The following is a 19,090-nucleotide window of genomic DNA, read 5'->3' on the forward strand; positions in this document are numbered from 1 at the left end:
GAAGGTGAGGAGTGCAGGCGGGAGCAAGTACATGTGGGAAGCCGATTTTCAAGCTGGATCCCTATGCATATTGGCTCCTGTGGAACCTCTTGCCCCCCTCTTGCTGCTTCCCTCGGAGGCAGTGCAAGGGGGATCCAGGTGGGATCTGGCTTGGGGGAGATGGCCTAAAAGCCGGCTCCCCAGGGGTACTGGCTTTGCAGAGCTACCTCTTCTCCCTCCCACTGCTGTGCTGCTCCCTCTGTATCAGAGGCAGCAACCCTGGGGGAGGGAAAGGGAGAGTGAAGCGGAATGCCGGAGCAGCCCTGCAGGAAGCTCGGGGATCGAGGCTGAGCTCAAGCTACGGATCACTGATAATCCACCAACTGCAGTTTGAGAACCGCTGTACTAGAGCAAAAACAAAAACTCTCAGCAATAATCCATAAGAGTAGGGTGATTTTTTTTTAAATGCACTAGTTCTTTGGCTCTCTTTTGATTTTTTTTTCATTTTCTTTTATTAAAATTCCTTTTTCCTCCTCTGGTTTTAGTTGTGGATGGATTTCTGAAAACTGATGAAAGGCAAAGATTAGCAAAAGAAAGAAGAGAAGAAAGAGAAAAATACCTAGGTAAGTTGACCTGTGCATTTTTGAAAGCTATAGATGAGTTTTTAGTGGGGCTTATATTATTAAAAGGAAAATAATCACGATTTTCCTTCTCTGGATTGAAAATGTTATATTTCAGTCTATTTTTGTTTTTCTATCCCCTTGAAATCATTTACATTGCTGGAAAATTTTAACAGAATCTAATTCACTTTTAGATCGAGAGCCTAATGTTCTAGGACTTTTTCAGCTGATATCAGTGTACAGCACTTCATAGTCTATGGTTAACAATCAAGTTATCTTCAGTAATTTTATATTGAATATTACGAATGCGATATTAATATATGTTTAGATAATGACTTTTTGGAAGCTGATGTGTATGATTCTGTGACGAAGTCAAGTCTTGAATAATATCTAAAATGAAAAATTGATTGGTTATGGCATTGTCATTTTATCTTATGAGTCTTTTAACTACCTTAAAATTTAAACTGAAGTTAGTGAGAGAGGCATAAAGTAGATATGTTCTTTGCCTTGCTGTCACATGAATGAAAGTTTACAAATTCTTTTTCAGTTGTGGAAGGCAAAAATTATTTTCAGACTCATTGGTGTAGTTTCCGATGCTTTGAAGAACCTAATGGGAAACGAAGGGAGAGGGAGACACAGACCTTTCTCTCTCTGAATAATTTTTTCTACCACATTATTACAGACAGGGCAGGTTGTCCAAAACTTTTTAGAAGTCCTGCTTTCCGTTCCTTATAACTCTGCCAAACTTTCAATATTTAGATTGAAATTTGCCTAGTATTTTTGGAAGATTTCACCAAAATTATTCTGTTGGCAAGAACAAGGCTGAAGAAAAGATGATATTTTGCTCATGTCAAAAGTCTCTGGCAACCTATTCTTTGAAAAGTTGCAGTGCCTCCATTTTTTTGAGTAGGGACTTGAAATTTAGCAGGGCTGTGGCCTTTGTGTGACCTTTATACTGCAGTTAGACACCTGCAGCTGGCCCATGCCAGCTGACTTGGGCTCTTGGGTCTGCCAACAAAAAGGGGAAAAGAGGATTTTCGCTGGCAGTGCAGCAGAGCTAAGGAAGGCTTCCTGCTCGCCTTTGCTGCATGCTGCTTTCAGAAGTGGCTGGTGACATGGCACGTCCCTGCAGCCTCGGACAAGGGGCAAGGCGCCTCCTCCTGAGTGCCAAATCCTGTAGCTCCCACTGGTCCCAGTCTCATTGCCCAGCTAGTCCTTGTGTTAGTCCCCCACTTAGCTCCTCAACTGATCCGTCTCTCTTCCCCATCCTTTCCTACAGCTCCATACCCATTGGCTTTGACTCCCAATCCTCCTCTTCAGGTTCCTGATTTAGTTCTAGTGTCTGAACCTTCCCCTTCTGGCTCCTACGCTAATCTCTTCGCCCAAGTAATCGCAGCTTTCTCCCCTGCACTTTTATCTGATGTCTTCCCACCTTCCCCCGCCTCATTGATTCTCACTCCCATTCTCCTTGCCCATTAGTCCTACTCTCCATATTTGGCTCCTCACTCAGTCTCAGTCTGCCAGTCCCTTCCCCATGTCCTTGCCTGTATCCCAGTCTCATTTGGATCTTGCTGCCAGTCATAGTTTCCTTTCGCCACTCCGTCCGCCTGCAATTGCAGTCTCTCCACCCCTTGCAGGCTCCTTATTCCACTATACTCCCCCTGCCCTCTCCCCCCACATAGACCAGTCCTGGTTCTTGTTCTCTCTGAACTCAAATCAGGTATCTTTCTCTCCCATACTGATCCCAGGCTTCAAGAGCACATCAGGGAGAGTCTCCCTCCTCTTATTTCAGGTGCCCACATCTGGCACTGGCACAGGCTGCTGCAGCCCAGCACTGTTCTCGCAGAGAAAGCCCTGCCGAGAGCCAGACTGCATAATATTCAGTCCATACAGAATCTTTGGGGAATTTGTCAACGAAAAATCTAAAATCTCCCTATTGAGCATGTGCAAACTGTGATTTTTCTAAAGCGTCTATTGACCAGTTTTTGGCAGCTTTCCACCAGGATAGGAAAGGGCACATCCCTGACAGTGGGAATGTCTAGTTTGCAATTAGACACTCCTGGCTTGCCCATGCCAGCTGACTTAGGCTACAGGACCCTAGCTAAGGGGCTGTTGAATTGCAGTGTGAATTTTGGGCTCAGACTGGGTTGCAGGCATTAGGACCCTTCAAGGTGAGAAGCTCCCAGAGTTTGAGCTTCAGCCTGAAACGAAGCCTCTACAATCACAGTTAAGCAGCTCTTTCACTCAATCCCTGCAAGCAGGCCTCCCAGCCACAGTTCCAGACCCTGGGACAGAATAGTCAATGCAGGCACAAACCCTGCAGCATGAACTTGGTCCAACTGACATTTGGGCGGTGCTGTGCCTGTGCTGGCTGGTGCCCAGTGAGCTGCTGGCTGCACTGCTGAGCCTGCTCTTCTGGCACAGCCAGGCTTCCAAATGCCCTCCTGGTGGGGTTGCCAACTGTTGTCTGACCATGCAAACCCAAAGACCCTTTGCCTTGCCCCACATTCCATCTCCTTCACTCTCCCTCACTCACTTTCACCAGGCTAGGGTAGGTGGTTGTAGTGGAGGAGGGGGGCGGTTAGGGTCAGACTCTGGGAGGGAGTTTGGGTGCGGGAGGAGGGTGTGGGATGCTGGCTCTGGGAGGGAGTTTGGGTGGTGACAGAGTCAGGGGATGGTGTTTACCTCTGACAGCTGCTGAAAGCGACTTGCACACTCTTCTGGCAGCAGCTTTTAGGCTGCAGGGATTTTCTGTGCACTGCTGCCCACAGGAACTGCACCGGTGGAAGAGGAATGGATCTCAAAATGGTTAGGTGGGGAGACTGGAGCTGGAACAGCCTGACATATGGAGATGGGGACTAACTGGGTGAGGCAAATAGGACTGGATGTAGGATTTTTCAAACTTTAATAATATTCTGTTAATGTAGCTTTTAGTGTGCGTGTAATATATATTGAAGTGGGTGTGTATATTCACTCTTCTACCTTCATATCTATTCTTAATTATTTTTCTATTGCCTTTTACCTTAAGTTTGCATGAGAACTGCAGCTTTCTTAATTTGATTCACTCCTGCTGTTTATTCCCCCCATACACTTGAAATAACAGTCCTGTTTATCATGTTGCAGTCATCATTCTATAGCAATAAATTAATATTTCAAAGAGTATTATAACTTTCATGTGGAACAAGCAACTGAGACAAACTCAACAACAAAAATACATTTTCTTCATATAAATAGCCAGAGGTGACAAACAAGGTAACTGAAAAGTACAAAATTACTACCAGAATAATTTCGGTTAACAGAAGCTTTCCATATAGCTTGGGCAACCATTTCAATTCTTTCTTTAAAGAAGATACTGCAAAAGAAGATAAAAGAGAACAATCAGCCTTTACAGTTCCAAAACCCACATTCCGCTCTTTGTCTACATGACTCCCTTTTAAAGCCACAGAAGGCATTCATGTGCACAGAAGAATTTAGCCATAAAGGAACTCATAATATATACAGAGGCAGGTCACTTGTTAGTCTGATCATACCATTCATGAAAGAAATGGATCACCTGCCAGTTTGCAAACAAAGAGTTTGCTCATTACTTATTATACTAATTAGATTTTTTTTTCTTGTTTGCCAGCCTAGAGTATTTTTATACATTTTGTTGGCGGGTGTGGTGTGTGGTGTGTTTGTTTGGTTGGTTGGGTTTTTTTGCACCAGTGTGTCCTGTATATTTGCATTTTGTCATACTGTTAAATGAGTTTATGGGAGGGGGGGATAAATTCAAGTTAAGTGAATCTTTTTATTTATTTAAGCTGCCCGGGAGCAGCAAATTTTGGAGAAGGAGAGAAGAGCAAAACTTCAGTATGAAAAGCAAATTGAAGAACGATGGAGAAAACTGGAGGAACAGAGACAGAGAGAGGAACAAAAGAGAGCAGCTGTTGAAGAGAAGAGGAAACAGAAGCTCAGAGAAGAGGAGGTGAGGTACATTGGCATGGCATATAGTACAGCCACCAGTAGCATCACTGTAATATAAGAATGCTTATGCTTTCAAATGAGCTATCCAATAATTATGACAATAGGACTCAGCCTTTGCTGCTATAAGGACCATTCTTGCTACAGGCTATTAGCCAATCATTATGCCTAAACTTACAGAGCATATCTGAGAGATGCACAAATATTGTTTTTACATTTATCTGTATGTGTTGAGGATGTTTTATTGAGCACATTGAATGGTATACAGTACTTTGCAAATTGTACAGAGATGAAATGCTCTGTGGGCTGCAGGGAAGGAAGTATTTGAGAAAATTAGCACTGCATCTCTGAAAGTTGATCATTTCTGACACCATTAATTTTTCGTAGGTTTTTGTTTGTTTGTCCCCATGTGTTTCTGCACCCCATGCACTATTCAGCCTCTGCCCCAATCTGTGACCCCTCCTATGCTCTCCATCTACCCCATATCCCATGTTCCTGACCTGGCCCAATGGGTGTGATTCTGTGAGGAACTTGCATGCTTCCACCCGGCAACAGCTGCTTTCTGTTCTGGTGGCATGCCTTTGCTGGGGGAAAGACATACCGTATTTTTCCGGCCTATAAGGCGACTGGGCGTATAAGACGACCCCCTAATTTTTTAGTTAAAAGATAGGGTTTCATCTTATACCCCAGCGCCCCTCCGCCTCCTTTGCTCCCGGTGTCCCTGGTCTGCTGGAGATGGTCCCCAGCAGACCAAAGGCACCGGGAGCAAAGCCGCAGCAGCGGCGGGGTCCCGTGCCTCTGAGGCTTTGCCAGAGCAAAGTCTCAGAAGCGCGGCACCCCCCGCCGCTGCGGCTTTGCTCCCGGTGCCTCTGGTCTGCTGGGGACCGTCTCCAGAAGACCAGGGACACCGGGAGCAAAGCCTCTGAGGACGCCCCGGCAGCGGGACAGCCCCGGCGCACCTGGGCTGCCCCGCCGCTGGCTTCCCCCGAGGCTTTGCAAAGCTGCGGAGGGGCTCCGGCGGCGGGGCAGCTCAGGCGCGCCTGGGATGTCCCGCAGCCGGCTTCCCCCGAGGCTTTGCAAAGCCGCATACCTGGCGTATAAGATGACCCCCGATTTTGGGGGGATGTTTTTTAACATCAAAAGTCGTCTTATACGCCGGAAAATACGGTAATTACAGGACTTTTTCAGCAGAATGCATTTTCTGTAGAGAAAAAAAGTTCTGCACGGTACATGAAGTCTGTGCATGCACAGTGGCACAGAATTCTTTCCAAGATTAATATACTCATTTTAATATTAAATATTGATGTCCTGCTTTATCTTTGAAGTGGCTACACACGTTATGAAGTACAGACTAGAGTTGGTCTGGCTGCTGACAGAGACAATGGATGTGGGGTATGATACAATTCCTAAGGGCATGCCTACACTAACCACTTAGATCAAACTGTTAGATCAATTTACAGCCACCAAAGTGGCTGATGTCCACACTACCCTCCTTCTGTCAGTAGTTGCGTACTTACCAGGAGTGCTTCTATTGACCGCAAAGGAACTGAGTGTGTGGGTGGGGTGAGATTGAGAGTTCTCAGCCCCACTCACCTTCCCAGCTGCCTAGGCTTCTTGCTTCTCTGAGCAGGGAGCCAGGAGAGCACAGCACAGCTGGGAATGGAGAGCTGGGCAGGCACAGTCTAGCAGGGAGTTGGGGGCAGCTCTAGCTGCCAGTCTTGCATTAATAGTTGACTGAAACTGACAAAGTGACTTACCTGTACTGATATAAGCTGTATGCCTCTTATGGAGGTGGAGAAGTTATGTCGGTGTAGTAGGGCACTTATGTCAGCGGGACAAGGCTGAACTGTGCATTGATGTAATTGGGTTAATAATATAAGTTGCCTTATGCCCACCTAATTGTGTAGAGTGGGGCTGGTGGCCCAGGAGAACACTGGGAAAGCCCAAGGACTGACTTCCCCTGCTCTGGCAAATTCCCTAGTTTGGGACAACTCAGGTCCCAAGGGCACCGCACAAGGGAGGTCTGACCTGTACTCAATTTGTTTTTTGTTGTGGTGAACAGTGGCCTAATTTCTGAAGTAGTTTTCTCAATGCAGCATGTGCGTGAATGTATCTGTGCGCACATAGATGGGAAGGTGACATAGCAGACAAGTGTGAAATGAGATGGTTTTAAAAATTCTTTGTTTTGTGCTTTTTTTCCCCATTGTTAAAGAAGCAACACATTTCTGATAAATTGTGGTGTAGCAATTTAGTCAAACCTAAAAATATTATTTTATGAAGTCCCAAGGCACTGAATTATCAAATGAGTAAAAACAAAGTGAAAAACCCGAGTTCCTTAACATAGGGAATTGCATAATGGCAACAATTGAAATGTTTCAGAGTTAGTGCTTCTTTATGGTAAAATAGGGTATGTTCACATCTCAGACTAACCTTTGCAGTGGACTGTTGCAGTTCTTTGTAAAAGGCTTTAACAGATCAGAAAGGATTAAAGACTTAAAATAGAGTGTGAAAGTTCCAGTTCTGCTGAACATACAGGCCCACAAGCTTGTAAGACACTTCTGAGATTTCACTTTTACACTTAAGTTAATTGCTATTATCCGATTGTTGTTAATCACAAAGTTCTTATTACTATCTGCTTAAATGTGGGAAGAGATTGAAGACGGTGTGGGCTATACTAGACCATTGCACTTGCACTGTAACTGATTAAGAATTTAAAGTTTTTTGAAAAAGAGATGGGTGAAAAAAAATGTAATGGGACAACACTGATTTTCCTAGAATAGTTAAATCTCAAATCTTGTAGGGACATACATTCTAGATGGCTTTGAACCCTTCCTTTCCCAGAGACCAAAACACCTTTGCAAAAGAGAGAAAACATATTCATTTTGCCCTGACTTCATCTTCAAAAGAGAAAACAAAATCTGGTCTCTCCTGCCTTAGCTGTAACATCCTGAGTCTAGGATTTGGTTCTTTGTGCACTTGAATGTCTGTGAAAATTATCTGCTTCATTTTTGGAAAAAAAAAATCTCACACCAGGAACAGCCATAATTCTTTTATTGGCCAGGGTGGAAAATGTTTTTCATAGAATCATAGAACTGGAAGAAACCTCTAGAGTCGTCCAGTCCACTGCACTCATGGCAGGACCAAGTACCATGTAAATCATCCCTGATAGACATTTGTCTAACCTTTTCTTAAACATTTCCAATAATGGAGATTCCACAACCTCCCTAGGCATTTTATTCCACTGTTTAACCACCTTGACAGGATTTTTTTCCTGATGTCCAACCTAAACCTCCTTTCCTGCAATTTGAGCCCATTGCTTCTTGGCCTATCCTCAGAAATGAAGGAGAATAATTTTTCTCCTTCCTCCTTGTAACATCTTTTTAGGTACTTTTGATTCACTCCTGCCCTGCTTGAGCTGCAGAGCAATAAATACAGAACTTGTGGCCAGCCAATCAGTGGAGTATAAAGTAAACAAAGCTGGGTGGCACAGCAGTGTGGCACCATTTGAAAGTTGGAAGCCAATGACAACCGCCCTGCTTGCTTGCCTATGTGCCATATGCATAATTGAATTGCTCCTGTTTTCCCTTTATAATAAGCAACAACAGACTTCTGTCTCCTTCTGAAATTACTTCATTGCCATGACAGTACTCCCTAAATATGTGTTTAAAACTAATTGTATGCAGTTGGAAATTCATATCAATGATCCATCTGGGGAAAAAAAAGGTAAGTATAAGAACATAAAAATTACTATACTAGGTCAGACCAATAGTCCATCTAGCCCAGGATCCTGTCTTCTGACTACGGCCTATGCCAGATTGTTCAGAGGGAATGAACAGAACATGGCATTTAGTAGTGATTCATCTTCTGTCCAGTCCCAGCACATGGTAGTTAGAGGCTTAGGAATATTCAGAGCATGGGATTACATCCCTGACCATCTGTGACGGCGCGTTGGGGGTTCCCCGTCTCCTGCACCCCGAAATGGCACAAACAGACTGCACCAGCCGGTGGAATAGAGGAAGTTTATTGCCTCTCCAGGATACAGCATAGCACAGATGGAATCTGGTCCCAGAGCTGGGCTAGGCTGCCTCAGGCCCCCTTGAGTTGGGGGGAGACTGGGCCCCTAAACTCCAGCTCCTCTCCCTAGGCTGTCTCCTCCATCCTCCCAGACAGCCAGCAACCAACTAACTCCCTTCCAGCCCTGCCCCCCAGCCAGGGCAGCATTCACCTTCCTTTGTTCCTCTCCATGGGGGGTGTCTGGCCACTGGTTCAACAAGTTTGGCATTACCTTGGCCTAGTGAGGTTTTCCCTGCTGGGTCTTGCTCCAGACAGCAGAGGTCACCACATCCCAGCAAGTACCCCCACTACGTCACACCATCTTGGCTAGTAGCCATAGCTAGAGCCCTGAGTGATGAAATTTCCATTGACTACTTGATCAGTCAATAAAGGATGGGTTGGGGCACTCGCTTTCCCCACTGCGCCTCTTCCTTTTAAATGTAATAAGAGGCAGCATTGGGGGGGAGAGAGGGGATAACTAGTCAAGTCACTACTTGATTACCCAATAAGCACATGCTTATCAGGTAGTCGACTAGTCACTTACATTGCTAACCCAGAGCTACCTGTTGGATTTCCACATTTGTGGAGGCTGCTGTCCTTTTTAACCATGTGCCGGGGGTTCCGCAGGTCAGTGCTCACCAGGCTGGGGTGGGGGAAGAGAGAAGAGAGGAGGAAGCGAGTCAAGCAGGGTCAGCACTCTGCCCATCCTGCAGTGAGGTTTTAGGACGCAGCTTCTTGTGCCCTTTCCCTGACAACAGTTGAGGGGCCTCCCCTGATGCCCACTCCATCCACCTAGTGGCAGGGGATGGATGGGGAGAAGACTGCTGTATGGTTATCTGCTCCACTATCCACGGATGTGGATATGAAGCAGATATCCTCAGACATGCAGGGCTCTATTTTCCATGAACTTATCTAATTCTTTTCCGAACACAGGTGCACTTTTGTTCATCAAAACATCCCAAGGCAATGAGATTCACAGGTTGACTGTGCATTGTGTGAAGTACTTCCTTAGGTTTGTTTTAAACCTGTTGCCTATACATTTAGATGGCTTACCCCTAGTTCCTATGTTAAGTGTATGCACCATCACAAACCTCTTTTAAGAAGAGTAGATGGTGATTTTAAGGAACACTGCAACTAACTACACTTGAACTTCTTTAATCTGGCAACTTTGGGAAATAGGTGATGCTGGATTATGGAGTTTTCTGGACCATGGGTGTTCACCATAATGAAGGGTAAACAAAGTCTGTAGGGGCAGCTAGCCAGTGTCAGTGCTTCAGTCATGTGAGAGTTAGGGGATGTTAAAATGCGGTTAATTGGCTAAGCAAGTGGCCAACGGAATTTTTTATCAACTACTCCATTAGTCAATAAGGGAAGGCAGCCTGGTTTGTGCCAGTCTGGGACCTTCCCCTGCTGTGGTTCTGCAGTTTAAATGTAATAAGAGCCGGGTGGGCAGGAGCCTGGTTTAGTCCTGGCTTGCGCCTGGCGTGAGACCTACTCCTACTATGTGGCTCTGCATTTTAAGTGTAGGAAGAGCCTGCCTGCCCTCCTGGCTCTTGGTATATTTCAATTACAGAGCCTCAGTGGAGTTAGGTCCCAGACCCGGCGTGAGCCAGGATGGAGTTGGGCTGCCTGCCTGGCCAGAGCAGCCTCTGTTTGCAGCCAGCCTGGGCCACTGCAGACAGGGGCTGCTTTGCAGCAGCCTCCCCGACCCCTCTCCCCCACATTACTACCTCTAATAGAGGCATCAGCATGGGGGGGAGCAGGTGGCATCGTGGAGACGGTGCTGAGAGAAACTGGCTTTTAAGTTGGCTCCCCCCAGCACCAGCTCCTGCTCCTCCCTCTCCACCTAGGTTTATTAGTTACAGGTGTTCCCAGATCAGACACACAGATTAAGGAGGTTCAAGTGTATATACACTGTTTTGATTCTATTTAAATTCTCTTTTTTTGTTTTGCTTACTTTTGTGAACATTATTTTTTTCTCTAACCTGACAGCTGGTTGTTTGAAACAGTAGGTACAAATATTCAAGCAAGAACATGACCGTTTAAAGCTGTCCTTTTAATAAATTCCTTTTTGTTTATAGCTATGATAGTTGTAAAATACTCTCCAGTCTGAGAAAAAAATTAAAAAGACAATATTAACATTGTATCTACCATTATGTTGTGGTTTAAATGAACAAGCACTACAAAATAGGTAGATAGAAACATACGCAAAATCTAGCTCCCAACTGTAAGATCTTGGTAACATTATGGGATACATTTTGTATTTTTGAAACTCACGTTGGGAAAGGTATGCCTTGTTTGTTCTTTTTCTTGTGTGTGTAATATTTTGTATAGCTGAAAGGGAAGATCTTTGATCAATTTACTTGCATTTTCTATGCTAATGCTTTTTTAAAAAAGAGATAATTTTGAGTGATCCAGTGGTTCTGTTCTTTATACTGAAGAAACTTAAGTAGATGTATAGATGAGCTTTTGGAATGCAGAAATAAATGTTATATTTTCCTCTATGAACAGTCAATGGCTCTTTTCAGGTTTTGCTTATTTTTTATTTAACCTTCATGCAAAGCTCATGGAATATTATAGAATTGTTTTTGATGGCTCAACATGTTTGTATTGCAGCAGTTACCTTCACAATAGCTATTACATATTCCAGATGGGAAGTAGGCAGGAACAGTGTTTGAAATGTCTTTCAAGTAGGTGTAGGATCTGTAAGGAATGCATTTGTGTCCAACTGTTTAGCTATTCTTGAGAAAATAAATTGGATGTTGCAGTACTAAATCCAAATGTTTTTGCTAACTCAGCATTTTATAGCCTATGTTGATGTATATGTGTATTCGTTTTGTGAGATTTAATATTAAATCTGTGATTCTCTGATGAAAGGCACTATTATTTATATACTTTTTTGAGTGCTTGCTCATGTCCATTCCATGTTAGGTGTGGGTAATCACTACATGCACCAGTGCTGGTAGTTTTTCCCTTAGCAGTATTCATAGGGGACTAATTATGGCGCAGTATGAGGGGTGCCACTGCCTCCCCTACCCCAATCCTCAGTTCTTTCCTACTGCCAGTGACAGTACATGGAACATTCCTTTGCTCTGGCAAAGCTCTCTCCAGATCTGTTCACTCTGAGCTTTCTGCTGTAAATAGTTAGCATTAGTTCTGTGTGTTGTAAATTAGGGTTAGTGTCCCAGATGGGATTTAGCCCCAGAACAGGGCATGCTCGGCTCCATGAGGTTTAGGGGCTGCAACAACTATAAAAAGCCTAATTATAAATGCTTTTAGCCTCACACTAAGAGAGAAGGGGACATTAGGCTTAATGTCCTCCTAATGGAGTCAGCGCTGACGGCTGGAGTCAGCCTTGAGCGGACTCAGCCCACAGCACCTCGACTACAGCGCGAAGCACCCGGCCAGTACTGTCATTGGATGGGCAAAGATCCACCTCCCTGGCACCAGCCAGTAAAAAGAAGGTGGCTGGTAGAGGCAAAGCTCCTCTCCACAAGGGCAAGGAAAGGGCTGGAAGCAAGCCTAGACTCACGAAGAGCAGCTCATCCCCTCTAAGAGGGAGCTAGGCCCCAGCTTCAGTTGAGCAGGCTAGCCCTCCCAGGGACCCGCCTGCCACCTTGGATAGCATCTTGGGAGTCGGGCACCTAAAAATGTCATTGACTCTGGAGGTCATGTAGGCAGTGCAGGATGTTCTGTCCCTCCAAGTGCTGCCAACACCAGTCACCTCCACTCACCTCCTCATGGAGCACCCTGCCAGCACTCACCTGCTCAGAGCCACCACGCCGAGGATGTAGAGTCGTTGGCAAGTTGGAGCCTTCAGCAGTAGTCTCCGGGTTCTGAACATTGCTCTGTGGACCCAAAACATCAGTCGCTAGCAAGGGGGTGCAGGTCTGCTGAGGTGTGCACCACTCTTAGGAAAGTCTCTATTGGGACTCCCAGTACTGGTCCCTGACTTACCAATGTAGGTCGTCATTTCAGAGTCAAGGCACTGGTCATGTTGCTGCTTCTCTTCAAGGCACCGGTCAGGAAGATTTGGTATCAATAGCTGGGGTACCATCTGCTGTACACTGACACGGGTCCCAAGGATCTCAATACGATGGGTCATCACCCACGTACAGATCCTATTCAGAGCATGGCAATTGTCCCAGCTTGGACTTGGACATTTGGTTAGTCTATGGGTACGTCTAGACTACATGCCGCTGACGACAGAGGCATGTAGATTAGACTACTAGACATAGTAAAATGAAGCGGTGATTTAAATAATCGCCGCTTCATTTAAATTTACATGGCTGCCGCACTGAGCCGACAAACAGCTGATCAGCTGTTTGTCGGCTCAGCGCGATAGTCTGGACGCTCCCCTGCCGACATCAAAGGTATTTGTCGACCACCCAGGTATGCCTCCTGGGATGAGGTTTACCTGGGTGGTTGACAAATACCTTTGATGTCGGCAGGGGAGCGTCCAGACTATCGCGCTGAGCCGAGAAACAGCTGATCAGCTGTTTGTCGGCTCAGTGCGGCAGCCATGTAAATTTAAATGAAGCGGCGATTATTTAAATCACCGCTTCATTTTACTATGTCTGGTAGTCTAATCTACATGCCTCTGTCGCCAGAGGCATGTAGTCTAGACGTACCCTTAGAATGGTCCCGAGCCCCGGAATTTGGCCTTCCCTCCCGGGCTTCAGAGTCTAACCAGGAATCCCTGCAGGTAAGTCAAGATCTTCCTTCCATTGCATCGATCATCCTGGTGGCACCTCCGATTCTTACGACCCCAGGGACAATGCCATGGCTCCCCTGCAATCTGTGGGGCTTTGTATGGCCTTACCAGTGGCAAAAGGCAGTGTCTGTAGCCTCCAATAAACATTTGTCCATAGTCTCCCATCCACAGAAGATGGAGACCACTTTGCAAGGGACCCCACGGATGCTTCAAATGGTGGACAATGCCCCATCAAACAGGTTGCTTAAGTGGTGATGTTGGTCAGGCAAGCATCCTCCTCCTCCTCTCTTGGTGAACTATTGTGGGGCCTCCACCTACAATCTGCAAGGACAATGCAGAAGTTCTCCAGGAACTGTTGAGGAGGGTAGCCTCAAGCTTGGAGCTGGTAACTGAGGAATTTGAGGAGCTCTCCGGCACTCTGATCAATGTCCTCACCTCAGCAGTCCCAGCTAAAATTGTGCTGCCAGTGCATGAAGGGGGTGGCTAAGATCATTTAGGCCCTTTGGTCGCAGTGATGAAGGAGTTTTCCATTCTCTAATTGGGCAGAGCAAAAATACTACGTGCCTGCAAGAATGTACAAATATCTATACACCTACCTTGCCCTGAACTCATAGTAGTGTCTGCTGTCAAAGAATTGGCAAGGCAGGACCACCTGGTGGCTACTCCTAAAAACAGAAGCAAAGAAACTGGGCCTTTTGGGAGGAGAGGTTTATTCATTTTTAAGCCTGCATTTACAGGTGATAAATCATTAGGCCTTCTTGGGACGCTATGATTTCAACATTTGGCAATCTGTGACTAAATTTGCAGATACTCTCCTGCAAGACCCCAGAAAACAATTCCAGGCACTACTAGAAAAAGGACAGGGAGTCACATTAGTGGCACTGCTGGTAGCTTCTGATGTGGCTGGTTCTGCAGCACAGACTGTGGCTTTTGCTTGTCAACTGAAGTCCAGCAGTCCATCCTGGACCTTCCCTTTGATGGCCAGACTCTGTTTGCAGAGAAAACAGACAATAAGTTGCATTGCCTCAAGGACTCACATGGTGCACTCAAGACACTGGACCCGTATGTCCTGTGTCAGCAAAGAAATTAATTTAAGCTACATTGTCTCTACTGACTATGCTGCTGGTGAGAAGAGAAGTCCTTCCCTAATAGAGCCAAGGCCTATAGGTGCCGTCAGGTCTCAACACAAGCTGGCTCTGCCCATCCTTAGTATGGGTCAAAAGTAGTATTCTGAGGGTGTGCCGAAGGGCAGCATCCCTGCCACTGTCCTGGATTCTGCCCATCTCATTTTCTCCCGTTCGCTTTCTTTTTTCCTTTTGGCCTGGGTTTCTATAACCTTGGACCACTAGGTCCTCAGTACTGTGGTGCAGGGCCATTCCCTTCAATTTGTTTCTACTTCTCTACCCCATCTTTCCTACCCATCCTGCTTCAGGGAACCCTTTCATGAGAATATACTGCAGTAGGAGGTGCAGAGCCGGCTGCAAGTGGGCGTGTGGAAGAAGTCTGTCTAGACCTCAGGGGAAAAGAGTTCTACTTGTTGTTTTCTAATCCCAAAGGTCAAGGGTGGTCTGAGAACTACCCGGACCTGTGAGTCCCAATAAGTATCTCAGTAAGTTGCAGTTTGCGTGGTCTCCTTGGCCTCCATCATCCCTTCCCTGGGTCCAAGAGACCGATATGCCTCCTTCAAATTGAAGAGTGCATGCTTTCATGTAGAGTTCTTTCAAGAACACAGATACTTCCTCCCCTTTACTGTGTGATCATCACATTACCAGTTTGTGTGGTGCCACCATTTGGCTTGGCAGTGGTGTCAAGAATGTTTACGAAATGTTTGGCAGTGGTGATGGCCCATCTCAGGCATCAAGGAATCCTCATTTATCCTGGTCCAGCAATGGCTGGCTATGGTCTGCACCCCATCCATGGATCACCTGGACAAGATTGTCACCATTCTGCCAGATGTATTTACTATGATAGAATGATGGACTGACCCCAGGACAGTCCTAGATGGAGTCTCGTTTGTCAGCCTATGCTCATCATAGTCACTGGTACTGGATGTCTCCGAAATTGGTGCGATGTGAACACAAGGTATGTGGTCTTCAGAGGTGCTGTTGTGACATATAAAGGTGAAAGAGCTTAGAATGGTTTTCCTGGTGTGCACAGTGTTCCTCCCGCAGCTCTCCAGCCATGTGGTTTGTGTGTTGACGGATGTCATGGCCTTGATGTATTACATCAGCAGGCAAGGAAAAGTGCTCTTAAAGATCCTCTGTCAAGAGGTGCTATGTCTATGGGAATTCTGCAGCCAACATGAGGTCTGTCTTGAGGCTTTTCATCTACCTGACGTTAAAAACATGCTAGCCAAACAGCACATCTGGGGACAGGGGCATGTGACCCTGTGTGCCCCTTATGCATTACCTTTGAAGACCAGTCTCCTCTGCCAAAGTGAAAGAGGTTAATGGTAAAAAGGTTCGTGATTAATGTCAGCAGAGAGTTAGTGATTCAATATATTGGCAGGATTTTGAGATTGGGTTGGGGCTTTGACAGGGATGAAAAAGGGAGATAATATGGCGATCAGGGACAGAGAATTCAGAGCACAAGAATCCAGTGTGTGGTGAAAAACAGTGTGACCAAAGCAGTGAGTAAAAGAACTTGATCCGTAGCTTCAGATAAAAAACAAACCAATGAATGATGGCTAAGCAAGTGAGAGGCTGTGCAACTGGATGGATGTTTAGCATGGAGCTGAAGTGGCCAAGATTGAGAGAGGGCAGTTTGGAGGAAGTAAGGAAAGAGGATCAGGATCATAGGAGGCAATAGATGCAAGAAATAAGTAGAGGTTAAAGAACCAGATGATATCCCTTGTGAAAGGGAAAAAGAGGAAGAAAATAAAATGCCACCATCTCTAAATCACAGAGAGAGCGCATTGTAAGGGAAGGTGGAAATGGGCATGGATGGAGGAGGAGTCAGGCTTCAGCGAGGGCCAGGAGGCGGAGGTAGTGGGACAATTACTCATAAATTGGCAGTTAGAGGTGGATTGCCAACTCTGCAGGATTGTCCTGGAGTATCCAGGAATTAGGGATTGATCTTTATTTAAAGATATTATGTCATGGGATGACACATCTGGTTCAGTCAGAATAGGCGACCATAGAAGTAATAGGTATGTGTATCTATATTGCACCGTGTATCTATATTGGACCGGAATATGCAACTCCGATCAAGATAAAGACCCTCTTAAATGTCTAATTTGTAGACGGTATGATGGGGGACAGAGGGATTTTTTTTTAAATAATATAAATGTCATCCTGCAAATGCAACTTGTTTCTGGTTTGAAGTGATCATTTCTCTGTACAGCTAGGAGGAGCCACTGGCTTTGCAGCAATCTAGCTTTAATACTGGAGGAGAAAAACCTGAGGCTTGCTTAGACAAGAAGGAGTTAATGCTTGTCAAGCATTATTCTTATACAAATTAAGTCCAGAGCACAGCAGCAGACTCACCAGTGGGAGCAGATGCTAGGCAGTGATGCAACCTGTGGTATTTACTTAGGCCTCTGTAGTGACCTCAGTGGCTTGCAAACAAAGGATACTTCTCTGTGAAGGTAGGTAGGCATACTGGTACCTTCTGTGTTCACTTGTTTTCCTTTTGTTGATAACAGGTTCTTGTAATAGTGCTGTGTGGGGTGACAAACCATATTGATCAGAAAAGCGCAGGTGAACTGAATTAGATTTTATTTCTCTGTCTCAATTTTTTGCAACAATTTAACCAGGAACGTTTAGAAGCCATGATGCGTCGGTCATTAGAACGTAGTCAGCAGCTGGAACAGAAACAGAAGCGATGGACCTGGGGAGGAGCACTGGCTGCAGGCTCCGGAGGGAGAGATGGTAAGTGAAACAAGCTGTCTGCATTGCAGAGCCTGAAGTGGAGAATGCATGAGATTAAAGATGGAAAGAAGGTACCCGTTTATAGCTATTCTGGTGTTGTGAGGATTGTTGATATGTAGCATGAATAAATGCTTTGTAATCGCTTACCAGGTTTCCTGTCTATGGTATCTCCTGGGAAGAAAGATCATTCCTAAGTTGGTGAAAGCAGATCATTTCAATAGAGTAATCAGAAACTGTTCTGGGAATCACAGAAAATGCTAAAATAAAATTTAACACCCACAACTCATTTAGCTCCCTACATATTCACAAAGGGGTTGAGTATTGACCAAGCCTTTGCAGAAAACAATCTATTTTTGTCACTGTCGCTTCACAGGGATTTCTAGATGATTATGCAGCATTCACAGTTAAAAAGGATTTTTCCACATACTTTTTGTTGTTGCTCTTTTTGATTTGGCTTCATAATTATTTCATAATCAACCATGAATTGCTTTTACCTTTTAAAAAGCATATATCTTCAGTTTATATCATTAAAATAAACTGGGTTTCCAAATGGACTGGCTTATTAAAAACAACAAAAACACTCTGTGCTCAGATGCTGAAATAGGACTGCTGCTCTCATCTAAGCTAAGTGTAAATATGTTTTAATTGGCCACGTTAGAGCAAAAACATTTTATTTTATTTCATTATACAATTTTCAGGGTTTATTATTTAAGGAATATTGGTAAAGAAATATACCTGCAACATAATAAAAGCATCTCTTGTGCTTCTACAAGCAGACTCGTTATTTTTCTAGTATAGCTTATAGCATGATTTTTTTTAACCTATTCGGTAATATCTTTCATCTCTCTTTGCGGTAATATCTTTCACCTCTCTGATTTTTCTGCTGTATAGGTGAATCAGAAAATACCCCACCCCCTCTCCTAGGTTTAGCTGCCAACACCCTTCCTTCAGACCCTGTGACCTCTACTGCTGCTGCTGATTCCTACAATGGTATTTCAGAGAATCACAGTACCATAGTGTCTTGTTTATAACTGTTCTAATCACTTAAAACCATTCACTGATCTTGTCCTTCCTAACCACTGATTTTCTTATTATTTCAGTCTGGTACTATTACCATTAAAGATGTGGAACAAATGTCTTTTTTCTTTTGATTTTTGTCATAGTGAAGCAATGCATGCCTTGCATTCCAGCACAGTGGAGACATTTCATAATTTCACACTAACTATGGACTTGAATAACTCAATAAATTCACATTTTTGTCAATTTGTGGGCACGGATATATGTTTTTGTAATTTTTTGTATGTATGTCGTTTGAGTAGCTTGTTTAAGACAGATTTAATAAGGGCAGAGGTTCTATTTTTTAAATATTTCAGTTATATAAAAAGAGTCAATATGGAGATAGCATGTCACCATCATGTACCTATTCCGTCCAGTCCCACAATCTACATTAAGATACGTTAAAAATTAGTAAGCATTGTTATTGTATGCTGAAGTGTTTTGGACATTGTAATAATGATTATGAATTCTGACTCTAAATTTGTCCTTTGACTTTATTGCATTTTGTTTCATATGTTACATTAGAATTTTAATTTCAAAGGACTGTGAAATAGATCTTATATGTCTGGGCTAGGAATGAATTATGCATACTGGTGGGTTGTTGGTTTTTTTTAGTGGTGTTTATTTTTTACTTCAGCTGCAAATATATTTGACGTTTTAGAAATCTAGCACAGCCAATCTACTCGATCTGTTTCTTCAAAGATGGGCACAGTGGTTAGGCCAGCAAAATGCATGAGTAACCAGTGTGGTGCAAATTATGTACAGGAATCTCCAGGACTTACTTCTGGGTAGACATGGGTATACACAAAGTAGTATTTATGTACAAATAAGTGATTTGC

General features: G+C 44.5%; 1 protein-coding gene across 11 annotated transcripts in view; it reads left to right on the forward strand.

The window, feature by feature from the left end:
* MAP7D2 (MAP7 domain containing 2) overlaps nucleotides 1-19,090 on the forward strand; it is a 129,198-nt gene that overhangs the window by 73,474 nt on the left and 36,634 nt on the right. For 6 of the 11 annotated variants that reach the window (XM_006116155.5, XM_006116152.5, XM_006116153.5 and 3 more), the window contains exons 2-5: nucleotides 525-602; nucleotides 4,400-4,563; nucleotides 17,081-17,195; nucleotides 18,087-18,185. In XM_006116155.5, coding sequence (XP_006116217.3) covers nucleotides 525-602; nucleotides 4,400-4,563; nucleotides 17,081-17,195; nucleotides 18,087-18,185 — 456 coding nt within the window. Of the gene's footprint in view, nucleotides 1-524; nucleotides 603-4,399; nucleotides 4,564-16,771; nucleotides 16,913-17,080; nucleotides 17,196-18,086; nucleotides 18,186-19,090 lie in introns of those variants that run through there. The other 5 variants (XM_006116157.5, XM_089774888.1, XM_006116163.5 and 2 more) reach the window with 3 other exon arrangements.

Source organism: Pelodiscus sinensis, chromosome 1, assembly GCF_052426305.1.
Source record: "Pelodiscus sinensis isolate ZL-2025 chromosome 1, ASM5242630v1, whole genome shotgun sequence".
In the NCBI taxonomy this organism is placed as follows: Eukaryota; Metazoa; Chordata; order Testudines; family Trionychidae; genus Pelodiscus; species Pelodiscus sinensis.